Below are 23,644 nucleotides of genomic sequence, written 5' to 3'. Positions count from 1 at the left end.
GTGTGTGTGTGTGTGTGTGTGTGTGTGTGTGTGTGTGTGTGTGTGTGTGTGTGTGTGTGTGTGTGTGTGTGTGTGTGTGTGTGTGTGTGTGTGTGTGTGCTGGTGCGTGCGTACGTGCGCGGGCCTGCGTGCGCATGCGTGTGCTGTCATGCGTGAGCGCAATTGTGTTCCTGCGCTTGCCCGCGATTGCGCTAAGGCTGGCAGCCCTGTTTGCCTTGAGGGCGTGTCCACGCTCGCGAGAACCGCCCCGCGTGCACGGCACGCTCCCTTGCGCATCGCCCACCGCCTCACTCCAACGCACACGATGTCGCCAACGCCGGCTCCTGTCACAATCAGTTTGCCGACGGCAGCTCCCAGTGGCGAGACTCCCATGGCCACGTCACCGAGGCGCTGAAGTCTCGCGAGGGCACCGCGGTCGAGCTGCTGGCCTTTGCGCCCGGCGGCGGCTACTACATCATGTGGGAGGACGGCGCCTCGAGCTGGCTGGGCCTGCTGCGCGGCCTGGACAACCAGCTGATCGGGCGCCAGAAGAGCCGCGCACGCGTGGAGTTCCTGGCGGTTGGCCCTGAGGGCGAGTGGTTTGTGCGGTTTCTGGACGGCGGGTGGAAGGCCGGTGGTCTGGCCGAGAGGTGCAGCGAAGTGCTGAACGACCTGCACACAAAGGGATGGTCAATACAGAAGGTGCTGATTGGGCATGATGAGAGCTGGGTCATCGTCTACTCGTAGCTTATCACAGGTATGAATATGTGCCTCTAGAGTTGGCCGGCAGCAGCTACAGTCGGCATAGCCGCTATGTGCATAGTTGTGCGGGCTGCTCACGAGAGTTCCTGCATAAATCACCCTGCCCTGGTCGTCAGGCCTGCCTGCGTTTGGTTGTACACGTCATCGTCGTACTTTGTCGTCTGTGTTTTGATAAACAACGTGCAGTAAGACTCTTTGCCCAGCAATGCTCAGTCCATGGCACAATCAGGCGTCGCGGGCAGGCACATGAGCCAAGGCCAGCCTCAGGGTCCACATCACATGCTTGATGAGGAGGCCCTGTAGGTGTGCCGCGCACTGAAACCAGCAAGCTGCGGCAAGTATTGACAGCCTGCTTGGCATCAGGCAATGTCGAAGTGACGATGCGCGTTCACACTGAGAAGTGCAATATGAGGTGACTGTCCGTCTGCCGCTCTAAGTGCCGCTCCCAGTGCCCCACTTGCCGCAAGCAGCTTCTCACCAACAGCCTCCAAACGCTTCTCAGGCCCATTTCGCCGTTTCCAGCCGCTCCGACGTTGCTGCTTGCTGCCAGGCATGCAGCCTACAAGGGACCACTGCCGTGGACGGTATGTCTGCCTCGGCCAGTCACAAAGCGCTGCAAATCACCTTGGTCGGCTTAGTTGCCAGAGTTCATGGCCGTTTTAGTTGTATCCGTGTGTAATAATATGCAATTACAGCATGTTGTCGATCGCTTCGGCCAAGCTGACCAGCGAGATCGCCTGCTGTCAAGCCCACGCTCGAGTCGACTCCGACCGAGCATTTCCATTGGTGCAGGTGTCTGCCGTCTGCGGCTACAACGGTCCATGATGCTGAGTCGAGAGAGCGCTTGGCGCTGGCGCACCACCAACCTGCAGTGCCCCCTCAAGCGCCACTCTTGCTTGCCCACTGAGCGCCCCAGCCCCCGCCGACCACCAGCAGAAGCGGCAGGCCACCAGCACGTGTGCACCGCCGCGCCACGCGAACTCATGAACAAGGCCAATGTGCGGCGCCTGGCCGTGCGCTGGGGGTGGGAGGAGGTGCAGCACAACGCAGAGAGCCGTGTGCTTGGCTTTGTCAAAGGGAAGCACAGGGTGAACGTCTACTACACCACCGGTGAGAGGGCAGTGGCAGACAGTCCTGCCTATCAAAAGGGTCACAGGAGGGGCAGGAGCAGCATTCAATCACCTTGTGCAGGTGCCCTTCCACTGCTGACAGGACGCACATCCTCACAAACCACCGCGCCCCGCCGCCCCAGGCACTGTGGGCACGTGCGTCAACTACCCGCGGCAGGCAAAGATGCAGTTTTTCCGCCACAACCAGACTTTGGCGACGCTTGGCAACAGATTCCAGGACCCGCGGGTTGACACAGGTCAGACAGCCACCCGGCTGCATGCGATACAGCAAACACTTGGGCAAAGCGCGCAGGCCACCGGTACCTCGGGGCTGTGCATTCAGGCAGACAACCTTGCAGCAGCTGCTGGTGTCTGACAGACCAGGTAAACAAGAGGCCACAAAACCCCGCAGCTGCATGCCGGCACGCCTGCGCGCCGCCACCCTTGCAGGCCCCGGCTACTACCGCCGCCACAGCCGCACGCGCCCGGAACCCAGCCAGAACCGCGCCTGCAGTGGCGTTTGGGCGTGCCTGGCAAGCCAAGAAGCTGAGGACCACCTCTTCGAGCAGTGGGACAGTACGTACACAGTAGTGCTGGCGCTGGGCGCTGGCTACTTCCTGGTCAACCACGATGGCAGCACTGCGTGGGACGACGTGCCCATTGAGCTGCACAACAAGGTCAACGGCCGCCAGAAGAGCCGGCCGCCAGTGGACTATGTGGTACTGGGAGAGGGTGACTACTATTTTGTGCAGGTGAGGCGGCCTCACATGCTTGCGTATGCACGAGTGTGCACATGCGTGTTCACCTGTATGTTGTGGTGGGCACACATGCAAAGGGGAGGTCTACAAGCACCTAAGCGAGGTGCATATGTGAGCGTGCATATGCACACGCATGCATTTGCGAGGAGGTGTACACCTGCGCAACATGCTTGCCAGGAATCCTGCCAACAATTTACCAGCTAGCATGCCTGCCACGCCCTTGCGCACGCGTGCCCCATCCCTGCATGCAGTTCGCCGACGGCAGCTCTCAGTGGTCCGCATCAGAGGCCCTCTCCAAGGAGCTGCAGTCCCGCTCGGACTGTGATGTGGAGCTGCTGGCCTTTGCGCCCGGCGGCGGCTACTACATCATGTGGGAGGACGGCGAGTCGTGCTGGCTGGGCCTGCCGCGGGGCCTGCACAACCAGCTCATCGGGCGCCAGAAGAGCCGTGCGGGCGTGGAGTTCCTGGCGGTCGGCCCCGAGGGCGAGTGGTTTGTGCGGTTTCTGGACGGCGACTGGAGGGCCTGCAACCTGCCCACGAGGTGCAGCGACGTTTTGGATGAGCTGGGAGAGGAAGGGCGCTCCATCTTGAAGGTGCTGTTTGGGCATGATGGCAGCTGGGCTATCGTCTACTGATAGCACGGCATGCAGGGGGCCTGGTTGCCAGGAAACAGGGACGACTGGCAATGCCGAGTGTGCGGCACCCTTACTTGTTGACCCGATCATGAAGTTCCGCCAGTTCTGCTGTATGTGCATCAGCTCGTGCTGTTGCTAGCAGGGCGTTGTCAAGTTTTGTGTAGTGTTCGTCTTGCAACAGGACCTCCACACCAACGGTGTCCGCGGTGATTGGAGACCCATCCCCCTGGCAGTGTCTGCTCGCACGGCTAGCACCTGGCACCTGGCACGCATCGGCACACGCGGTCGCCTCAAGTGGGCCAGCTATCCAGCCAGTACATCGTGACCGGAAAGAGCTGGGCTGTCGAGCTCTCAGATGGTTGAACCTTGAATAGACTGCGCCATACCACCTTGCAAGATGCGAAACTCTTGACTTACACTGCAAGGCGCTCAGCATCGACATCGATAGCGGTTGAGATAGGCTGCAGAATTCACTGAGTTAGTCAACTCATCCTGCTGGCGAATGCACAAACACATCTAGAGGCAGGCGCACATACAAACAAATCTGGCGGCTGGTCACCTGCAAGGAACGACATGTAGGCTGCGGGATGCACGCTGTTGAAACGCTACCAGGCAATGCTGCTGTGAGGATCGCATGTAGACTGCACGAAAGCACACTCAGCCACCCGCCGTGACAACTTCATCGCCGCCACCCACCCCCTGCCCGCCGCGCCTGCCGGCGCCGCTGCCACTGATGCCGCCGGCAGCGCTGCCGCCGCTGCCCCCTCGGTTGCCGATGGACTTGTTGCAGGTCTTGTGCAGCAGCCGCGCGTTGTCGCGTGTCGTGGCCCCGCCCTTGGAATAGGGCACTGCCATCACAGCATGACGTCAGCGGCCGTGCGGAGGCGGATGCAGTGAGGCCTTGCATTGCCAGCACAGCACAGGTTGCTTCAAACATAATAACATGACCACCACCGCATGAATTAAGCCGCCACGCCGCCACACCTTTCTGAACAAGAGTTTTAGCAATCAACGTGAGAAGGACCGAGATTATGTGGGCATGCACCAACCGTCCCCTACAGCGCTCACCCGCGTGGTCGACCTCTGCATCGTCGATGTGCTGTATGCTGTTGCCGCAGTGGGCGCAGGTGGGGTCGGCGGCAAACAGCTCCCGTCTCAAGCTGGGGTGGAAGGCGCGCGCGCCCTGCTGGTCCCTGCAACACAAAGAAACGAACAGCGGGACACGCGCGTGTGTGTGTATGCAGTTTGTCAGCCTGTCCAGCAGGACAGCTGATGGTGGCCCTGTGCCCTTGCACGCAACAGAGGGGGGTCGATTGGCACACAGCAGAGCAGCCGGCTGGGAGGCAGCCCCGCCTGAAAAGGGCAGGAGTTAGGCAGCCTCAGTGAAAAAGGCAATGCAAGGCGAGAAGCAGTGTGCTGCTTGGCAGGACAGGTTACAGTAGATGGTTAAGGATTGCTCTGTCCGACGGTCCCGCGGATGCACCTGCTGCATAGGCGAAACAAGCCCTGCATTGCGGAGCGCACCCGCCAAACGGCCCGCTGCGCATGCCCTCTCATGAACCTGAACCCCAAACCCTCAAATACAAACTTTCAACCCTGAAACCTCACACGAAGCCGTCGGGCGGCAGGATGTGTGCCTTGAAGAGGTCGCGGCGCAGCATGATGGAGGCGGCTGACAGGCGCTTCTCCATCGCGTCCAGCCACTGGGGATTCTGCCTGCGAACCAGCCCGTCCCAGCAGGACCAAGGCGGCGTGAGCACGGACGAAGGAATCATTCCGCCGTTGGCAGACACAGCATCGATCCCGACACCGCTGGCCACGTCTAAGTGTGCAACTGCAACCGCGCTATTGTGCAGCCCGCGTGCAAGAGCTCCACAGAGCGTGCCAGCGGCGCACCAGAGCTGCTGGTAGGCCGCCTTTATGGCGTCGCCGCGCTGCTGCAGCCGCGGCCTGCCCTGCATCTTCAGCGCGTCCGACAGCACCACCATTATGGTGTCCTGCGGATGGCACAGGCGCACGCAGCAGCGGACGGGGACACGCGGGCGTTTGAGGGGGCGGGACGAGAACCACACTGACGCCTCGCGCGGCTGAAGCCACGATGCAACTGAGCGGTGCCGCGCTGGTTGCATGTGCTTGTGTGTGTGCATACGTACGTGCGTGCGCGCGTGTGCGTGCGTGTGTGTTTTGTGTGTGTGTGTATGTGTGTGTGTGTGTGTGTGTGTGTGGTGTGTGCGGTGTTAGCCACATTCCCCTTGTGTGAGGAGTAGGCAGGTGGCTTTCCCGCGTGTCAGCAGGTGACACTGTCACCTGGCATGCATGTGAGTACGAGTGCACACAGCCTGGGACTGGATCAAGAGCTGTTTTCCCAAATGCAACACAAGTGCACACAGCCCCTGTCTCCGCAGTTTTGCCCCCACTCACCCAAAGGTATGGGTGTATGTTGGAGGTCGGACCCTTGCTGGACGCCTTGGCCTTCTTCACTGTATCAACACCTGGGTGCCTGGGCAAGAGTAAGAGCAGGCGGGCGGTTGGGCGCGGCTGGTGCTAGGTGGTGAAAAAAACTGGCTACTCATACTCAAGTCATGTGGCCATACGTGCACTGATGCCAGTGATCCTTGCTTGGCATGCAGGCTGGGATTGAGAAGGGGGAATGTGTGTATGTGCCAGCATCAAAAAGATCCCCAAATTCAGGCAGCTGCTGTCCCAGATGACAACGGCGCCACAGCAGCGAGCAATGCACCGTGCACTCGCTTGCTGCGTGCACCTGAACGCGGAGTTGCCAAAGATGGCCCGCGCCACAGATAAGGTGGTTGAAAAGTCCCTCGAAAACGCGGCCGTGTCGGCGTTCCGGCGCTGCTTGGCTTCGGAGTTGAGCCACTTGGTCAGGCTGAGTTATGCTGAGTCATGGTCGGGCAGCATAAGCGAGAGGCACCAGGATTTGAAGTTGGTTGAATGACAAGCAGAACAAATGGGGGACGAAAACGCGTAAACGTGCAAGCACCGTGCCAACGGGGCCGGCTGCACAGGGGTAAGCACAAGGGCCGCGCGCAGCCAAGGCGAGAGGGGCGCCTTTGGCTTACACACACGCGGCCGTGCCGCCGTTGGTCCCTCGGCGCGCACCTGCCCTTGAAGTCATCGCCGCCGTTCTTCATTGCAAAGTAGCGCAGCACCAGCTCCCGGTCCACCTCCTGGGGGTAATGATTGTGCAATTGATGGTGTGGAATGTGACTAATGTTCAATTACCGCACCCTACATCATCAGAAAAGCCACAAGAGGAGGGCTGGCAGTGGTTGCAGTGTCGGGGCCGCGGTGACGAGGAGCAGTCGCTCGGTGTCACCCCATGGCGCCGGTGCTGTCGCAGGCAGAGCGTGCATCCCCACAGCACCCATGCACAAAAACCTTGACTTTAATCACTGACAGCCGCGCCCCACGCCACAGGGCGAGGCGGGGGCAGGCCGCCGCGCTGGATCGCGCGTCCAGCGTCCAAGGGGGGGGATCCAGATCAATCTTTCTGTATGAGAAAGGAGGTGGGGCGCGCCTTCTTGTCATCGGGGTCTCCTCCCCAGACCTCCTTGAAATCGGGAGTTTTTATGAGGTCCTCCAGCAATGACATGTAGGACCCGTGGAACGCCGCCCTGCATGCGGGCGGGCGCAGGGGCACGAACGCGTCATCGCTGCCGTCATCACTAGGAAGGCGGCGACCCCAGCGCTGGCACGCGTCGCCTGGCCTCCCCACCCTCCTGAGAGCATCGGTCGGGCGTTGGTCGAGCTGCCGCACACGCGTGGGCCGGGCGCCGGGGTGCGGCAGGCCCGAGATCGATGGGCGGCCGGAGGGGCGAAGCTGCGTCCGCCTCCCTCAGCCTCATCAGCGTGGCGGTCACCGCCCCCCCTTGCGTCAAGGATCCTCCTCCCATGATCAAGTACGCCCTCTCCCATGACTCGCTTGTAAGATGGCCCGGGGCCACAAGGCGTCACAAATGGCATGCTCACTTGCGGATCTGCTGCTTGGTGTGGTCTCTGCCGCCGCTGTTCAGGTCGTCGTAGATCTTGAAGATGACCTGTTAACCGCCGCATCACCCCATGTTGACCGTCAGTTCATGATCAATTTGGGCAGGTGGCTCGAACGCATGCAGAGAGGCAGTGTGCAGGTGGCCTCTGCCAGTTAATAGGTGGCGGCGGAGACGGAGCCGCCGCGCCACGCCGGCCACAAGCAAGCTTGTCGCTGCTGAGCTTGGTCGCATGCGCTTTGGGCCAAACACAATTTTCAATTGGTCCGTGCGGGGGCGTCTGTATGGGGGCGTGGGGGCAATCATGTTTAGCCGACGGCTCACGTCGGGGTCGGTGTCGTTCGTGATGATGACACAGTGGAGCGTGTAGTTCTGCGGGGCGGCAGGCGTGGGTAGTTGCGGGGAGGCAATCGGTTGACAAGGAAAGCTCAGAGCAACGGGTGTGCGGGCGTCTAGGGGCGGGGGCATTGCGGCCTGGGGCCATCGGATGGCCCTAGATTGAGCCCGCCTGCCCGCCTTCGACCCCAGCACCTGCATGAGCCCTGAAGATCCCCTGCCGTCCCCTCCCTGTCCTCGATCCACACCCCCCTTGCTCTGTGCCCTCCCCCCACACACAAACCCACGAGACCCCCTCCCATCATCCCACACCCAGCTTTCACCTATCGACCCTTTTTCAAAGCCACCCATAATTATAGCGTGCACTCACCCCAAACCGCCGCTGCCACTCTTTACCCAGGTCCTTGTAGGTCTTCCCATGGAACCACGCGTCCTCGTCATCGTCATCATTACTCACTACCAGCTCCACCGGCGCGTGCTCCCACAGCCGCTCACCTGGCAACAAGGCGCGGGCCGGCACACGCGCGCCCCCAGGCGCGGCGGGGCAAGGCGAGGGGCGTGGGGGAACTTGCGTGGCTGCCGACAGTGAGCCCTTGCTGGACCGCGCATGCGCCCGCCACACGTCGGGATGCGCGTCGCCGGTTGCCGTCGACGGCCGCGCCCCGGCCCCGGCGCTCGCCGCGCGGGCCCGAGCGCCGCTCGAAGCTCAAACCGCGACACTGTTGCGGCCCAGGGCCTCGCTGACTCGGCAGGGCGGCGCGTGCGCGTGCGCGTCGGCGTCGCGCGCGCGGCCGCACCGTTCAGGAAGGAGAGAAGGGAGGCCAGGCGCTGCTTGCCGTCGATGGGGCTGTAGCGGCTGTCCGTGGTCTCCTCCAGAATCACCGGCTGCACCAACCGCTCTCCCAGCACGGTCAGCACCAGCCCGCTGGCCTCTGTGTGTGTGTGTGTGTGTGTGTGCGAGTGAGTGTGTGTGTGTGTGTGGGTGTGTGTGTGGGTGTGTGTGCGCGCGTGCGTGTGTGTGTGGGGAGGGGGGGGTGCAGGGTTCATGCGGGGTCGCGCATGAGGCGGAGGCGCCGGGCCGGAGGCCCGTGCCGCGCGGCGTCCGCCATCTAACGGAAATCAGTGATGCGTGCCGGAACGTTCGTCGGTGACGGCCAGGCAAACATTTATGTGGGCAAAATGGACGATCGGTCCCATTGGCCCCTTGGTCCTGTGGCCACACACTCAGAGCCCGGACGAACGGCAAGGGTGCAATAACCTTGGCTTTGTCCCAGACGTAGTCTCTTTGATAGGAGGGATGCAGATTCAGGTCGCCCCGCTTCCATTGGCGGCTAAACTCTGGGCAGGGGTGGTTGGGGATAGTGGGGCGCGAGGAGTGTTGTAAGGTCGAGCGGGGTTGAGATGGGTCCTCCAATCGCGGGCACGCGCTGCAGTTTGCACTAATGCTTCGCACGCGTTTTGCGATGATGCTTCTTGGGCCGTCCGCGGAGCGCCCGCGGGTGTGCGGCGGGGCCATTTAGGGGGGCCTGCCTTCGATTGAGATGTCCTTGGGCTGCGTGATAGGCTTCTTGGGGCGCGGCGGCGGGTCCACCTCGCCGTCGCCGCCGGCCTCGCCCCGGCTCGTAGCTCCAAGCGCCACGCGGAAGCCGGCACGCTGGGTAAAGGGCGGCCCCGCCGCAGCGAGCGCCGCGAGGGCGCCGACGCGGCCTGCAGGTGCGCACGCGTGCCGCAGAGTCGGGCGCTCTTGGATGAGGCGGTTGGGGCAACGGGCGGCTGCCCGGCTGAGGCTTGCGGAAAGCACAAGAGCTCTCATCCCTGAGGCGTGCAGCCCCTGGGTGAAGCGTGGCGTCGGCTTCCCTGCTGTGCTGTGCTGGGCTGCGAACGAACAGCAGTCCATGTTGTTGCGCTGCTGTGCCCCTGCGGCCGGACAGTGCAGAGGCTATCCAGGATATCTTGAAGATCACCAGGCCGACCAACAGTGTCTGTGAAAGGGGCCCACGATTTGCAATCTCGTGATAGATCACGCCTCAGATCTGCAAAGAGAGCTGTCGGGCTTATAGGACGACATTCAAATACTTCCGCCGTCCTCGTATTGATGGCTCGATATCGTAATTCGATTAGCTTTGCTGTTGCTGAAGCCCGGGGCTACGGTAGACACCGCCACCAGAAGCAAGCCGCCTTCAAATTGACCAGGCTGCGGCTGCATAAAGCCCCCTGGCCTTTTGATTCAACACCCGCCAAACAGCACATTCCTTCACAAGAACTGTTCGAGCACTGCGTCCACCCCAGCTACATCCCGCGATGACACATCAGCAGGCGCACTGGATGAGAAGAAGGGGTGGGGGCACGTGCATGTGCGCAACCTGTGCAAGCATACTGAATAATTTCAACCTCAGCGACGAGCATCACCAGTGCCAAGAGGGATGACAATGGCAGCATATGAATACATGTGCGCTTTGTCACATAGTTGAGGTGAGCGCGTGCCCCATCTCACAATCCTATCAGGCGTGGGGCGAACTGCATGGCGCCGGCGAGCGTCAAGGCAATGGCCACCTGTTCCCTACTACTCAATTTGCATTAGATCCATGCTTGCTTGACATTCTGTGCGCTTGACTGCTCCCAGCCCATTTGGGATCCTCCAAGCCAGCCCCCGCGTGTTGCGAGCCGCAGCCATGAAATGAGCATTGCATTGCCGTTCACAATGGGTTTTTATCAAGACCTGCCGGCGATCACTTGGTGGCCTTGTCAGCTCATTTGGAGGCCATGAAAAATTACAGCCGCAAATCTAAAACCGTGCTGCCGCGTAATGTGTGGGAAAAGTATCGCTTGAGCCTGTGCCAAATGAAATCCACAAGGCAGCAGCCTCGTCGGGATATGCAGAAGGGCAAGAAAAGGCAAGCCTTGGACACCGCAGCTGCGTTGCAACAGAGCAAACACGCACCGGCGTAGCACGAATTACAGCCGCCTAGCAGGCGTCCCTGTTGTGCAATTGTGCACTTTACAACAACACACATGTGCACGTGAGCGCCTGTGCGTCGGACCTCATCGAGGCAGCCATTGCAATATGACAGCCGAGCCATTGCAATATGACAGCACAGCCAACCATGCAGCGAAGAACGCCGGCAAGGCATGAGGCGACTCTTGTGGTAGGGGCACCAAGAAAATACACCCCTACATCAGCGGGACAAGTCTGGCTTTCCCCACAACCGCAACCAGCTACGGCCCCGACTCGGCACAAGCACGGGTCATCCGGCGGCACAAAGGAGGCGGCCCCACGTGGCGTCCCAGCAGAGGGCCCTCGCAAGCAGCGCGCTGCTGCGGCCGGCGGCCTGTGCCGGCGCCTGCGCCGCACCACAAAACGTCCCGTTTCGCCTGGGACGGATGAACACCAGCGTGGCTTTTCACTCCGGCAGCGCGGGCTTGGATGTCCAGTCGAGGAGCTCGCCGTCAAAGCTGAAGCTGCCGTTGGGCACCTTGTCGCCGGCCGCCAAGACGATGGAGTTGGCGCCCTGCTCCGAGGTGCGCGGCGGCTTGATGCCAACCTTGTCGCCCGACCCGTTGCCCATGTCGGTGGCGCTGCGTGTGCCGGGCGCAATGGCAGCCGTGTGTGCGGGCAGTGAGGGTTTGTGCCTTACGAAAGTAGGCGCGCTGCCCATGTCAGTGGCGCTGCATGCGTCGGGCGCAATGCAGGGAAGGCGTGTGGGTGGCCAGTGAGGATTGGTGCCTTGCAAGGGAAGATACGCTTCGACTTTGCGGTACGCAGGCAAGGTTTACAGGCGTGCCTGTGCCGCATGCCAAGCCTAACCTGCAAAGCAGGGTTGGCTGCATTGCATATGACAATGGCAACCCAAATATCAAAGCCAAGACACAGCATGGAACGCGTGCACTCCGGCACAGTCATCGCAGGACTGCACCGCTTTGTCAGCATTCCGACAGCGCTCTCGCAGATCCCGCTCGCCTTCCCGCACCCAATGACTCACCACCAGCCAGGGCAGACCGCGACCACTGAGGCATCCTTGGACTTGAAATCGGGGCTCTCCGCCAGTAGCTGGGTCGCCCTGCATGGGGCGAATGACGGGAAGCCACGTCATCACATTGTCATGCGCAAACAGAGCGCGAAGAGGGCGGGGTTGCAGGTAAGGCTTGCGCTGCATATGAGGGGCCCGCCGACAGCTGACAGTTGCAGTGCCAACGAACCCTGCAGCAGGCATCTTGTGTCTATCTGACTCATGTGGTGTTCAGGGCAAGCGGCTGCGGCGCTAGGGCCGTCCAGGGGTCCACGACGGCGCCCGTGAATCCAGACGCAACAGGCAAAGCGCCGACACCCACGCACGCATTTCAGGGTGGCCCAGTGGGCGCACCTGATGAGCGCCGCTTTGGACACGCTGTAGGACGGCGCGATGGGGTTGCCCTTAGACAGGTCATCAGAGTCGAATCTGTGGGCAGCCGCCCTGACGTCATCGAGGGTGGCTGCGCCCTTGATCGACGCCGCGTATGCGGGGCCGATCATGCCGAGCATGCCCATCTCTGGAGGGGCAAGGGCGGCGCGAATGATGTGATGATGCGGGGCCGCTGTCGCACGGCAAAACGCACGCATGCCCATCAGGCACATGCAAAGAGAACCTAATCAAGAATCACCGCTCCCTCGTCTGTCCCCGCTACAAGCAACTCAAAACCCTGCAATCAACAATGAGCTGGAGGCCTGCCAAGCAACCTCACGTCCCTGAAGGAATCAGGCACGGCCGGAGGGCTTGCAACAAAAATAACTGCACAAGCAACAGCACGGCGTCACGCCATGACTCACGTGACGCGACCTGCACGACCCTTGCGCCTGGCGCCAGGTGTGGCAGCAGGGCCAGTGTGATGTCGATGGCGCCGTCAACATTGGTCTTGAGGATGGCCTCGTGGTTGGCGGGCGAGGTGCCGTCGCCAACAATACCTGCGTTATTGATCTGCGTTTGTGGGCACGCATGCATGTGTGTGTACGTGCGTTTGTGGATGTGTGCGCGGGGCATGCGCGCGGCTTTGCCGCTGTGCGGGCAAGGTGAGCCGGCGTGCGAGTGGGGGCCAGGCATGCAGACAGGAATGCGTGCGAGCAAAGCGCACGTGCACGGCGTCAACAGATAAGCAAAGGGTTCTTCAGAGAGACACATGAGAAGCAAAACCGGGTCCCTCGCGCGACGTGCTTCCTCTGACCCCTGGGCAGCTAGATGGATGTCTCCCCTGATCGAAAATCCGGCCAGAGGGACACCAGACGCTCACCAGCAGGTCGATCTGGCCCTCATACTTGGCCTGGACCTGGGCAGCCAACGCCTTGATGCTGTCAGGGCTGCTGGCCTCGAGCTGGAGCAGTTCCACCCTGGCCCCAGGGGCGGCGGCGTCAGACAGCGCCTGAGCGGCCTTCGCGCCTGGGGGGAGGACGGAGCGCGGCCGACATGGTGGGAGGGGGGTGCCAGGTGCTGGTGGTTGGCGTGAGGGTGATATGGGTCGGACTGCGGCGCAGGACCTGCGCAATGGAATTCATGCATGCGTCAGAGACCTGAATGTATGGGCTAGGGGTGCCAGCCGCAGCGAAAGCGGCAACTTCTGGGAGCCCAGCAGCGCCGCTACTTGGAGGGCGCAGCGAGCGCGGCGGGCTCACCCGCGGCCTCGTTGCGCGATGTGATGATGACGGGGCGACCTGATGCCAGCAGCTGCTTGGCGGCGTCGAAGCCCAGACCGCGGTTGGCTGTTGCGTCATGGGTGCGGGGATGCGGGTTGAGGAGCAGACGTCAGTTGATTGGTGCTGGATATGGTGCGGCTTGCTTAAGCTGGGCCCTCGCGCTCTGGACGGATCGCTGCAGCCGAGGCTAGCGATAGATTGAGCAAAACGATTCCATGCATGGTGCGCGGACGCACCTCCTGTGACCAAGGCCCACTTGGGAGACGCAACCATCGCTGCTGCCTGGCTTGGGGTGGCGGAGGTGGCGGCGGTGCGGGGGCAAGCCGTGCAGGACACGCTGGTTGCCGAGAGGAGAATGCACTGCTCGATTATGTGCGTCGATTCACGCCTCGAACAGAGATCAATGCCGGGAATTTCAACGATTGAAGCGAAGGCCCTCGAGTGTAGATGTCAATAGTTTATGGTCAAATTATTTTGCTGAAGCAAGATAACAGAGCAGCGAACAGGGAGCAATTGTCATACCGCCACAATAAAGGGATGACAACTCCCGGGTGACGAAACCCGCCGCGTCCCGACCTTGTGGTGCTCAATCCTTCTAAAATAATAGTAGTGGCTCAAAATTATTGCGCGGAAGCTTCCTGAAGGGCGCAGGCCGTACACGTGAAGTCCTGTTTTGACCAACTCAGAAGGAGGTCAACGCAACCTCGCATGGTCCCCATCGCCTTATGTAAAAGGGCACAGGGTGCGACGGCACTTGTTTTGTTGTATGAGTCCTATCATGAAAGGCTCACGCTCACTTGCTTTGCAGGTTGCGGCGGGTTGCATGACGGTCTTTCAAGCCGTGCGTGAGTGCAGCCAACGGCCTTCCCAATAAGAAGTATCGTATTCGTGGCCAACCCTTACCATGTGGGCTGATCTTAAGCTGATGTGGGTTGCATTTGCCTTGTATGCACACGCGGCAGCGAGGGCCCAAAAGGCAGCGGTTGCAGCAGTGATGAGCCAGACGCTGCGTGCAGCAGCCACCAAATGCAATATGGTACCGTAGTAATGCGGTGCTGATCCTCTCAATCAAGCGGCTTTAATGCGCGTGGCAGCGCTGCATCGAAATGCCTTGAGCTGAGCAGCGTGCTGTTCCTTTCGTCACCTACGGTGAGATCATTGTTTTGACGGACCGAGCGTGAGGGTATAGAAATTTGCATGATGTCAATAATGCCGCTCGCGCTTGCTGATTGGCATCATTTCAATGATCACTGCAGCCCGTCGTGCATTCGCACCGCTCCTCGCACGTCACTCGCGCACCCAAACACAAGCAGCGCGTGCCGCTGCTGCTGTCGCCCCTCGCGCGCTGCCCACTGACGCCGCCATGAGCAGAGCTGTGCGTTTCTCAGAGTTCGGCCCTCCGGAGGTGCGTGGATGGGCTGCTGTTGTGCCACGACAGCGCCGATTCGGCCATGGGGTGTGTGGCATGATGTCGTGCCGCATGTGCATCCTGGTGTGGCCACGCTGGGATGCCCACCCAAAAGCACATGAGGCAGGAGCAGTTGCCACACATGACTGGGCCAGCGGCGCAGTCCAATCGAGACCAAGGGGTGCCGTCCTCAATCACGGCGCTCGCCCCCTCGGAGCACTGGCACCACAAGGGCAGCCATTGCCGCAGCATCCCCAGAAAGGCGCTGCCGGGGCGAAAACCCAGGATTCTAGCCAAAGAGCCTCCGCACGACATCCCATCCAGCACGCTCCGCGCCTCTCAAACTGCGGCCGCCGCCGCCCTCGCCCGCGCTTGCATTTCAGGTGCTGAAGACTGAATCGGTCGAGCGCCCTGCTGTTGCGCCGGTGCGTGCGGAGTTGTCCGTGTTGGGTGTACTCGCCTCGCCCTCACCGCCGCCGGCACAGTCAGATGAATGGGTTGTCCGCTGTATCATGGACGCGGCCTCGTCGCAGCAACTTACAAGGCCCCGCCAAGCTGAGCATATCAGCGAAGAGCAGCGGTGTCGCGCCAACGAGGCAGGGGTAGCGGCATCGCCTCGTGTTTCATCAGCGGCAGACCTTGCCGGCCACCCGATGCCTCTCACAATGCCTGCAGGGTGCCTTCCTGATTCGCAACGAGAGCATCGGCGTCAACTTCATAGACATCTACTTCAGGTGACTCGTCGGGACTGATGACTCATGCTCAGGGTCACTCCGTCGAGTGTGAACGAACGGCTGTTGCGAGGTCCCGCAGACGCGCGCGCACCGACTCGCACGCACGCGCGTCCCCGCCCCTCGGCCCGCAGGACCGGCCTGTACCCCGCCGAGCTGCCCAACGGGTTGGGGGTGGAGGGCGCGGGCGTGATCGAGGAGGTCGGGGAGAACACGACACACCCCCAGGTGCGAGCGCATCCCCAGGACCCGACACCTCTCGGTACCGCCGGCTCCCGCGACGCCGTCTGACGCCTCGCGCCCCACTCTGAACACAAGCAAACCTGCTGCTCCTCGCCAACACACTCAAACACCCCATCTTGGGAGCCCCATCTATGTCAAACCGCCTCATCTCCCCCTCGCCTCCGACACTCGGCCCCCTCGCCGCTCCCTCGCTTGACCCCAGGGCCTCAAGCCGGGCGACCGCGTTGCCTACATCTCCCCCGGCCCCCGCCTGCCGGGCTCCGCGTCCTATGCGGAGTACTCCTCGGTGCCAGCGGCCAGCGTCGTGCGGCTGCCTGAGGGCGTCAGCGCGCAGCAGGGGGCGGCGGTGCTGCTGCAGGGTCTGACGGCCAAGTCGATGATCGAGGTGACGACTGACGTCAAGAAGGGTGCGCGGGGGCCGCGGCGTGGCGTGGCGCTCAGGGGTGCTTGCATGGGTGATACGTTACTTGTGGTGCAGGGGTTTGAGAGGATGGTTGGTCTGGGCGCTGGTGGCGGGCTGGTGTTCATTTATGGGGGAGCGCCAGAGGGCTGGGAGGGGCGCAGCCAAGGTGTATACCGTAATTGTGGAATGGCAAGCCAAGTGGCTGGGCAGCTGAATCCAGTTGCGGGGTGTTTGATTACCTAATCATTGACAGCTCGCACCAGGGGCGGGTAGACCCTGGGTTTGGTTGTGCAGAGCTGGGAAAGCAATGTGAACGTTTCGGGGTGGACCCGCTGTGTTGTCTATCAGGGTTCAGCAAAGCTCCCTCGTTAGATACCTGGAATCACACTGACTGTTACCTGCCTGCCTCACTTCAAGGCCCTTGAGGCAACTTGACATACACATGGACCCTCACCACTCTCTCACCCAGGTGACTGGGTGCTCATCCACGCGGCCGCCGGCGGCACAGGGCAGCTGCTTGTGCAGGTGTGCCGCCGCCACGCGCTTGCCTGATGCTGCTTTTGAAGTATGGCGCTGGCGGTGGTCGGCGGGTGTGCACATGTGATCAGGTGGTCGTGGGCCAGCGATGCATACGCTGCGGAAGCAGGCGGGTGACGCTTCAGTCTCATTGTGCGGTTGCGCCGCTGCTTTTTATGATAACAATGCTGCTGATTCAAACGCGCAGATTGCCCATCAGCTGGGGGCGAGGGTCATTGCCACGGTCTCCACAGAGGAGAAGGCAGCCATAGCCAGGTGACTGTTCGCGCGGACGGCAGCGCCCCCGCGGGCGGCTTAACTCTCAAAACCACCTGGCGCGGGCGGGGGCGAGCCCGACCCAGGCGCCAGAGCCGCGGGGCCGCTGGTTGGCTTGATGGCCTGCGCCGCGCCGCTTCACGGGCTTGGTGAGGGCACCTCCCAACAGCTTCATGCCACCCCCGCCCAAACCGCCCCGACCTGGGCGCCAGCCCACTTCATCCATCAAACACCCAACTACCCGCCACCGACCACTGCAGCAGTCCGCTCACCCTAATACCAACACCCACCCATCAATCAACAAGCCATGAGCCTGGTTGGGTCTAGAAGCAGGCAACCATGGTTGTTATCTAAACAAATGTTTTGAAAGCTTAACACTCCTGTTCCTTAGACAAAACGAACGCGCATCATCCCTCTGACCCAGGTCCCTCGGCGCCGAGGAGGTCATCCTCTACGGCCGCCCCGGCATCGACGTCGCCGTCGAGGTGCAGCGCATCACCGGCGGCAAGGGCGCCTACGCGGCCTTCGACGGCGTCGGCCAGACCACGTTCGAGGCGTCCCTGGCGAGCCTGGGCTACCTGGGGTGGCTGGTGTCGTTTGGCAACGCGAGCGGCAAGGTGCCACCAGTCGACCTGCTGAGGTGGGCGGCAAGGCGGCGGGGGCCATGCAGTGCAATCACCAGGGGCCGGGCCGCCGCCCGAGGCTCTTGGGTGGACGTCTGGGGAGGGCGTGGGCGTTTGTTTTGAGTGCTGGCATGGGTCCAGCTTGGCTTGGGAGGGGGGGCTGCCGCCCGTGGGCTTGCTGAGGTGGTGAGGGGCTTGGGCATTCGTTTTTAGGTGGTGGTGGTGGTGGTGGTGGTGGTGGTGGAAAGGGGGGCGCGTGCAGAGCCAGGTCCATTGTTTGATAATGGTGGTGGTGCTTTAGGGCATCAGCACGAGGTAGTGCCGGCTCGTCGGCGCGGCCGGGCCGGTCCTTCTGCTGCTGAGCCAGCCCCTGCACTCCCTTCCCAGCAGCCCGCCACGCGTCAACGTCAACGCAGTCACCCTCGACAGTCGCGGGCGTGCCATCTGCAGTCCCTTTGACAAACGCTGGTGGGCTGTCTGCCCCTCTTGACAGGCTGAGTGACAAGGGCATCAGGCTGCTGCGGCCGTCCCTGTTCTCCACCCTCAAGTCGAGGGACGGCCTGTTCCTGGAGCTGGCTGAGAAACTGCTCGCTGACGTGGCGTCCGGCGCCGTCAAGCAGGGCGTGCACAAGGTGCGGCAGGGGATGCTGCAAAAAAAATTGTGTTGCCACTGATTGATTCTGTCCGTGTATGGTGTTGTGTCGACTTCAACCGCGCCCTGCATCAAGGCACTCCGCACAAGCCAGACGTCCTTTCAAGAGTGGTGAAGCTTTGGCTTGACCAATCACTAGTCAATGGATGCTGCTCAAATCCCTCGAATGTTGGCGCCGTGCTGCAACCAATTGAAGGCCCCTCGTGCAAACGCTCACAATAACAGGAGTACCCCCTTGAGGAGGCGGGCCAGGCCCACATCGACCTGGAGAGCCGTGGCACCACCGGGAAGCTGCTGCTCAAGCCCTGACGTGTGCAGTGCGAACAGCTTGTCGTGCAGCCCCCATCGCCCGGCATGTTTCTTGTCTGAGTGACTGGGGGATACACCGGTGCCTTGGGCTGGGACACTAGGGGTTGCGTGCACCAGTTTCCAAGGGGAGCAAATAGCTTAAAATGAAAGTTGTGTGCCACATTCACAGTTTATGACGCTGGTGTTGCGCCATGCTGGTGATGCGCCATGGATGCTTACTGGTCAGGCCTGTTGTATGCGTTGCTCTGCCCTCTCGCTACGTGTGCGTTTGCTGGCGGGTGCCACCGCATTCATGGCAGTATGTTGGATGTGCAGAGCTGTGCGACAGCTGCCGCTGATCAGACGTTGTGATGCATGGCCGTCCAAGTAGCTGGCCGTGAATTGAGAGCTCTGCTGCAGACCTGCATTCATGGCCCGTTGATTGGCCTTTTGGTGTCATTGTTTGGCGCCAGATCGCCACGTTGTGTAATTTGGACTATCATTGCAATTTACCGGTCACCCGTCTGCAAACACTGGGGCAGAGAGGCATGTCGTAGCCACCTTGTTAATTGTGGTTGCTTTACATCCAGTGTGGGTGCCGAGGTGAGGAGCTTCCGAGCGTTTCTGGGTCTGCAGGCAGAAGAAAACGTGAGCGACGCAAGGACACACCCGGCAGACCAGAACGCTAGCAACAGTGGCGCTGTGAGCGGTCTCAGAACCCTCACTTTACTGCAAAACGCAAGTCAGGGAGGGTACCGCAGCCTTGCAAGGCTTCATCATTGCTCCTCCGCAGCCGTCAAGAAACAGCGCCATGGGAACAGCACTGCGATTGGAAGTAGCTTTGCCTGCCCCAGGTGTGAAGGATTGCAAATTGAGCGTGTTGAGAGGTCAAAGCTCTGTGGTCATGAACTTCCAAAGCAAGTTGCTGAGCAGCAGGTTGTGCAGCATCAGCACGCAGATGGCAGGTGTGCTCCAGCAGCTGACATTGGCAGCTTGGCCTGGGCATGCATGAGTGGTGGGTGTCTCGCATGGAGGGCACGGCACACCACGTGACAAGGGGTCCAGCCAATCTGCAGGTATGTGCTTGAAGACACGCTGTGAGAGTGAGAGAGCGAAGCAGCCGGGCGGCATGCGCGGATGGCATGTGCAACGTGACCAGGAGGGTTTGAAGCGCAAGAGACCGAGGGGTGCAAGCGCACGGCCACCTCGGCACACGCCAGCTGCCAAGTGCCAGAAACCTGCTAAGCTTTGAGCAGGTGCGCATATGTTTGAACACTGTGCAGCCAGCACTACAATGTGCTATCTGCGGGCGGTGATGCTGGGCTGGGTGACGGCGTCTCAGGCGCAAACATGAGTGCGGCCAGGGCGGCAGGCGCCGCCGCCACCCGCTTTGTGGGCGACAGCTCAGCCAGCGCTGTGCAGGTGTCTAAGCTCCGCTTCGCACCAGCCGCAAGAGTGCCTGAGATGGGTACACGCACATTGGCTGCTCTGTTTTCCTGGCTGACCATGTCGCTTGGCGGCGTAAAGCTGCTGCTGCCTGCCCACGAGGAGGAGCCAAAAGCTTGGGGGAGGCGCGCTGGCACAGCAGAAGGTGCCCGGGGAGCCGCCGTCGCGAGCTGGGTGGGGACAGCCTCTCCGCAACAAAAGGCGCTCGCTGCAGCCGCGTGCGCCGTGGAGCTACATGGCAGCGGCAATGCCGCCACGTTGTGCTGCTTTGGCAGCGCACCCACGCTTCCGCCAAGCGTCGCACCCAACCCCAGCAGAGGCGACCAGCTCGCGCCGCTCTGGTTGGCATTGCTGGGCACACTGCCGCCAGCTGTGCCGGCCGCCAGGGGCGCGCTGGCCGAAGCGGCAGTGGCCAGGAGAGCTACTGAGTTGTCTAAGCTGCCGCGTGGGGCGCCCTGCAGGCGCCCGTCTGCTGTGTCCACCCCTGCAATGTTTGTCCCGCGTTTGGAAGCTGCCCGCGAGCCCGCCACCTCGTCGCCCGCCGGGTGTGTGCGCTCTGTCTTGCCCGCACCCGTTACGCACTGCTCGCGTTCGGCCGCCGCCGCCACGCTGACCTCCGCGCCGCCTGCTGACGAGCCAGGACGGCCACCCTTGGCAGGCGGATTGTCTGGGCTGGCCAGGCGGCCATCACTGGCCTGCGACAGCACAGGTGGAGTGGAGGACTGCACAGCACAGATCGGCCGCTGCACAAAGGGCGTCGCCGCTTTGTCACAAACATCGTCGAACGTGTCCTTCGGGCCCTGCCAGTGCTTACACCCGATAGATCCGTACGTGTTGAGCACCTGCATGCAATTGGCCGCAGGGAGACATTGCGTTCAGGGGAGGTTCCGGCACTGTGATCCACTATTCGAGCCGCAGCACGTGCACCACCATGCGGCTTTGCTCCCCATGTGCTGCACCTCTTGTTCAGATCAAAAACGTCTGATGGTGTGTCTTCATGCATGTTGGGCTAGGCAAGCGCATTCACCCTTGTCATCACCTCCTGCATTTCCGCGTTGGACGTCATCACTGCTCGCTCCAACTGATCAGTCGCGATGAGCGCCTGGCAGCGCCCTACGACAGCGTCGGCCCAGCACAGGAACGGCCCGCATGTCCTGCCCTTGGCGTCTTTGAACGCATGGCAGCGCCTTGTGCCGCTCATGCCCATGGGGTTGAAGCGGCCGAGGTGGTCAGTTTTGAAGTCGTGCAGATATATGCCCAGCGCCAGCCACTTGATGGGTGCCGCGTACGCCTGTGACCACACGAGATATATTGCATGCAAGGGCAACGACAAAGCCGTCAGCGGCTCTGTAGTGCTTGTGCCGATGACAAGCGCACTCACATGCACGCATGGGCCCAGTGCGTGGTAGGAATGGAGATATTTGAGCTACAAGGGGGCCAGCACTTACCGCGACACGTGCGATGACAGGGATCTTGGCCTCATCAATCGGATCGTGCTCGACGCGCCGCCAATCGGCGCCATCAAACTTCAGAGCGGCGTACAGCAATGACGACTCCACCACCCGTGCGCCAAACGTATCTAGGAAGTGGGCGGGTTGGAGGGTGTGGCAAAGGTTGTAGCTGTCAGCACACTGCTAGCAAAGTGTTTTGGGGCATGACTGCTGTTTAAAGACTTTATATGGGCAAGACGAGAACAGCTTTATGTTGTGGCAAGCAGCGCCCTGAAAGCATCCTCTTAAACAACAGCCCGTTGTCAACAAGGTGGTAACATGCCAGCTGCCAACGAGCTCGACGTCTTGAGGAGCCCTACCAACGGACCCCTAGCTCAGCAGCCCGTCATAACACGGGGTTGCGCAGGGTATGGCCTCCACGCGAGGCCCACGCGCCTGGCGTGAGTGGCGCTATGACCCACCCTCCATGAGAACCAGGCTGTTGTGTTTTGCGTCCCGGCCACAGTAATATGCAGGCCAGAAGGTGTCAGGGCGATCACGCGGCCCGTGGACCCAGACCTTGTCCCCGGGCCCCACACTGCGCAGCTGCAGGATATCAGAAGGCGGCCCCGGCGCCAGGCGGCTGGCGCTTACGATCATCTCCATCTTGATACCCGTACGGGTCTTGAGAGTTTGGTTTTGCAGGTGGCAAGGACGCAGGGCTTTGAAGGTTGACTGCGGCACTCATTCATTGAAAACTGTGCACTTGCAACTGGTGCGAGCGGCACAAGCATGGCGGTCAAGCGCTGCACATGGCGACGGCGTTTTGTACACGCCATGCCTTGCACAAAGATTTCGAAAACATCCACTTACCACTGATACTCTGTACAGCTGCCTCTCGTTCCTATCCTCTGCTATTATCACGTCCATCACCTCGCCGTGCGACCAGCTTGCACTAACCAGCCCGCGATGCTTCACCAGCACCTCATCACCTGTTTTATACATATTTGCTGCTGGCCGTGGTGCACGGGCACCACTTTGACTGACGGTCTATCTCTTTGCCGAGGGTGCCTAAGGTGTCTGCGAAGATATATATACCTTGATATACATCAACGTATAAAAATGGCGGCACAGGTATGCTTCAGACACTCTTGATGCGGCAGTGGAAGAGGCGGTTCAGCAGTGGCAGTGTGTCACTCTCGGGCCTCATTGCTGATTGCGCTGCTAGAATTTTTGAGCGACGAGGGGGTGTGCAACAGGTCGGTGACCTCAACACAGCACTGCACGGGTAAGCTGGGGGTACCCAACCCCAGGTCACTTATCGGGGCATACGTCCCAGCTGGCCACTCCTGCCCGATGTCTGCCCCCACGCACTGACTCGAGTGCACCACATCGCCGCCTCGGCTGGCAGCAGCCGTTGTCACGCCCCACATTGCACCCCAAGTTCAAGGTGTGCGTGCTCGTCGCTGGACTGATTGTGTGACATGAACGCCATATCAATCTACCCTGACTTTTTGTTGGGTACTGTAGATGCACGTCATGAGGTCCACAGGGTTCAAACCCTCCTCTGACAAGCCGTGTGGGGCTTTTTATTAGCTGCTCCAAGGTTTGTCTCTGAGTACTGCAACTCGCTGCACGCGTCGGCTGGATGACAAATGGGGCAACAAGCCAACGGGACACACCTTGCAAACCACGTTTCTGGCACCCCCTGATTCTGGACGGGCCCAGAAGCGTGCGACCATGGGCGTGTAACAATCCTGTCCTATCCTATCTGGTGCTGACATAACACCACAGGCGGCGGGCAACACGCCGCGCTCAGAGATACAAACCGTTCAATGGAAAAAAAGAAAAAAAGCCAGCCAAAAGCAGCATTAGCACAGACGGCAGGGAAAAAGCGACAATCAACTTGAGGCGGTCATGAGCAGATCAGCGCCAACTATACATTCAAACTCTGCAGCGTGTGGGATTGAACCACCACGCCGCACGCAGCGGTCACGCCCCCTGCTGGAGGGGACGTGACGGGGCGCCCACCGGCAATGAAGCCGTCGCCGCTCACACCACCACCCCTGATTGGCAGGACCAACCAAGGGTGCGTGCTCGAGCACGTTAGTGGCGGCCGCGCGCCGCAGCCGCGCCCCTGCCGGGGCATGGCGCGATGAGACGCCCCCCTGCGAAAAGCCGTCGCGGCCGCCTCCACCCCCAATTGGCAAAAGCTATCGAGGGTGTGTGCTCGAGCACGTCGGCGGCCGCGCGCCGCGGCCACGCCCCTGGCGATGGGGGGGACGCGACGGAACGCCCACCGGCAATGAAGCCGTCGCCGCCGCCACCACCCTGATTAGCAAAACCAACCGAGGGTGTGTGCTCGAGCCACGTGTGGCGG

The 23,644-nt window shown here is 61.3% G+C and overlaps 5 protein-coding genes across 5 annotated transcripts; 3 read left to right on the top strand and 2 right to left on the bottom strand.

Annotated features, from left to right (window-relative positions):
• Nucleotides 1-134: 134 nt before the first annotated feature.
• Nucleotides 135-726, top strand: MNEG_0765 (hypothetical protein; the record flags this gene model as incomplete). Its single annotated transcript, XM_014050756.1, has 2 exons — nucleotides 135-152; nucleotides 337-726. 2 exons carry the CDS (start codon nucleotides 135-137, stop codon nucleotides 724-726), a joined length of 408 nt encoding a protein of 135 aa, XP_013906210.1.
• Nucleotides 727-1,724: 998 nt separating this feature from the next.
• On the top strand, nucleotides 1,725-3,243 carry MNEG_0764 (hypothetical protein; the record flags this gene model as incomplete). The annotated part of the gene is made up of 4 exons (XM_014050755.1): nucleotides 1,725-1,851; nucleotides 1,994-2,107; nucleotides 2,301-2,602; nucleotides 2,860-3,243. The coding sequence occupies 4 exons, from the start codon at nucleotides 1,725-1,727 to the stop codon at nucleotides 3,241-3,243; spliced, it is 927 nt and encodes a 308-aa protein (XP_013906209.1).
• Nucleotides 3,244-4,847: 1,604 nt separating this feature from the next.
• MNEG_0763 (hypothetical protein) lies at nucleotides 4,848-8,752 on the bottom strand (the record flags this gene model as incomplete). The annotated part of the gene is made up of 11 exons (XM_014050754.1): nucleotides 4,848-4,959; nucleotides 5,140-5,240; nucleotides 5,665-5,743; nucleotides 6,008-6,130; nucleotides 6,364-6,431; nucleotides 6,812-6,878; nucleotides 7,234-7,301; nucleotides 7,575-7,622; nucleotides 7,957-8,081; nucleotides 8,384-8,518; nucleotides 8,701-8,752. 11 exons carry the CDS (start codon nucleotides 8,750-8,752, stop codon nucleotides 4,848-4,850), a joined length of 978 nt encoding a protein of 325 aa, XP_013906208.1.
• A 2,235-nt stretch (nucleotides 8,753-10,987) lies between these two features.
• Nucleotides 10,988-13,521, bottom strand: MNEG_0762 (hypothetical protein; the record flags this gene model as incomplete). Its single annotated transcript, XM_014050753.1, has 7 exons — nucleotides 10,988-11,162; nucleotides 11,567-11,644; nucleotides 11,948-12,113; nucleotides 12,391-12,538; nucleotides 12,849-12,994; nucleotides 13,228-13,314; nucleotides 13,485-13,521. 7 exons carry the CDS (start codon nucleotides 13,519-13,521, stop codon nucleotides 10,988-10,990), a joined length of 837 nt encoding a protein of 278 aa, XP_013906207.1.
• Nucleotides 13,522-14,611: 1,090 nt separating this feature from the next.
• MNEG_0761 (NADPH2:quinone reductase) lies at nucleotides 14,612-18,409 on the top strand (the record flags this gene model as incomplete). The annotated part of the gene is made up of 10 exons (XM_014050752.1): nucleotides 14,612-14,653; nucleotides 15,040-15,081; nucleotides 15,332-15,390; nucleotides 15,522-15,615; nucleotides 15,833-16,073; nucleotides 16,503-16,558; nucleotides 16,758-16,825; nucleotides 17,250-17,465; nucleotides 17,942-18,080; nucleotides 18,326-18,409. The coding sequence occupies 10 exons, from the start codon at nucleotides 14,612-14,614 to the stop codon at nucleotides 18,407-18,409; spliced, it is 1,041 nt and encodes a 346-aa protein (XP_013906206.1).
• Between the last annotated feature and the right edge of the window lie 5,235 nt (nucleotides 18,410-23,644).

Source organism: Monoraphidium neglectum (genome assembly GCF_000611645.1).
Source record: "Monoraphidium neglectum strain SAG 48.87 unplaced genomic scaffold scaffold00066, whole genome shotgun sequence".
Classification (NCBI taxonomy): domain Eukaryota; kingdom Viridiplantae; phylum Chlorophyta; class Chlorophyceae; order Sphaeropleales; family Selenastraceae; genus Monoraphidium; species Monoraphidium neglectum.
This window is presented reverse-complemented; position numbering and strand designations above follow the sequence as displayed.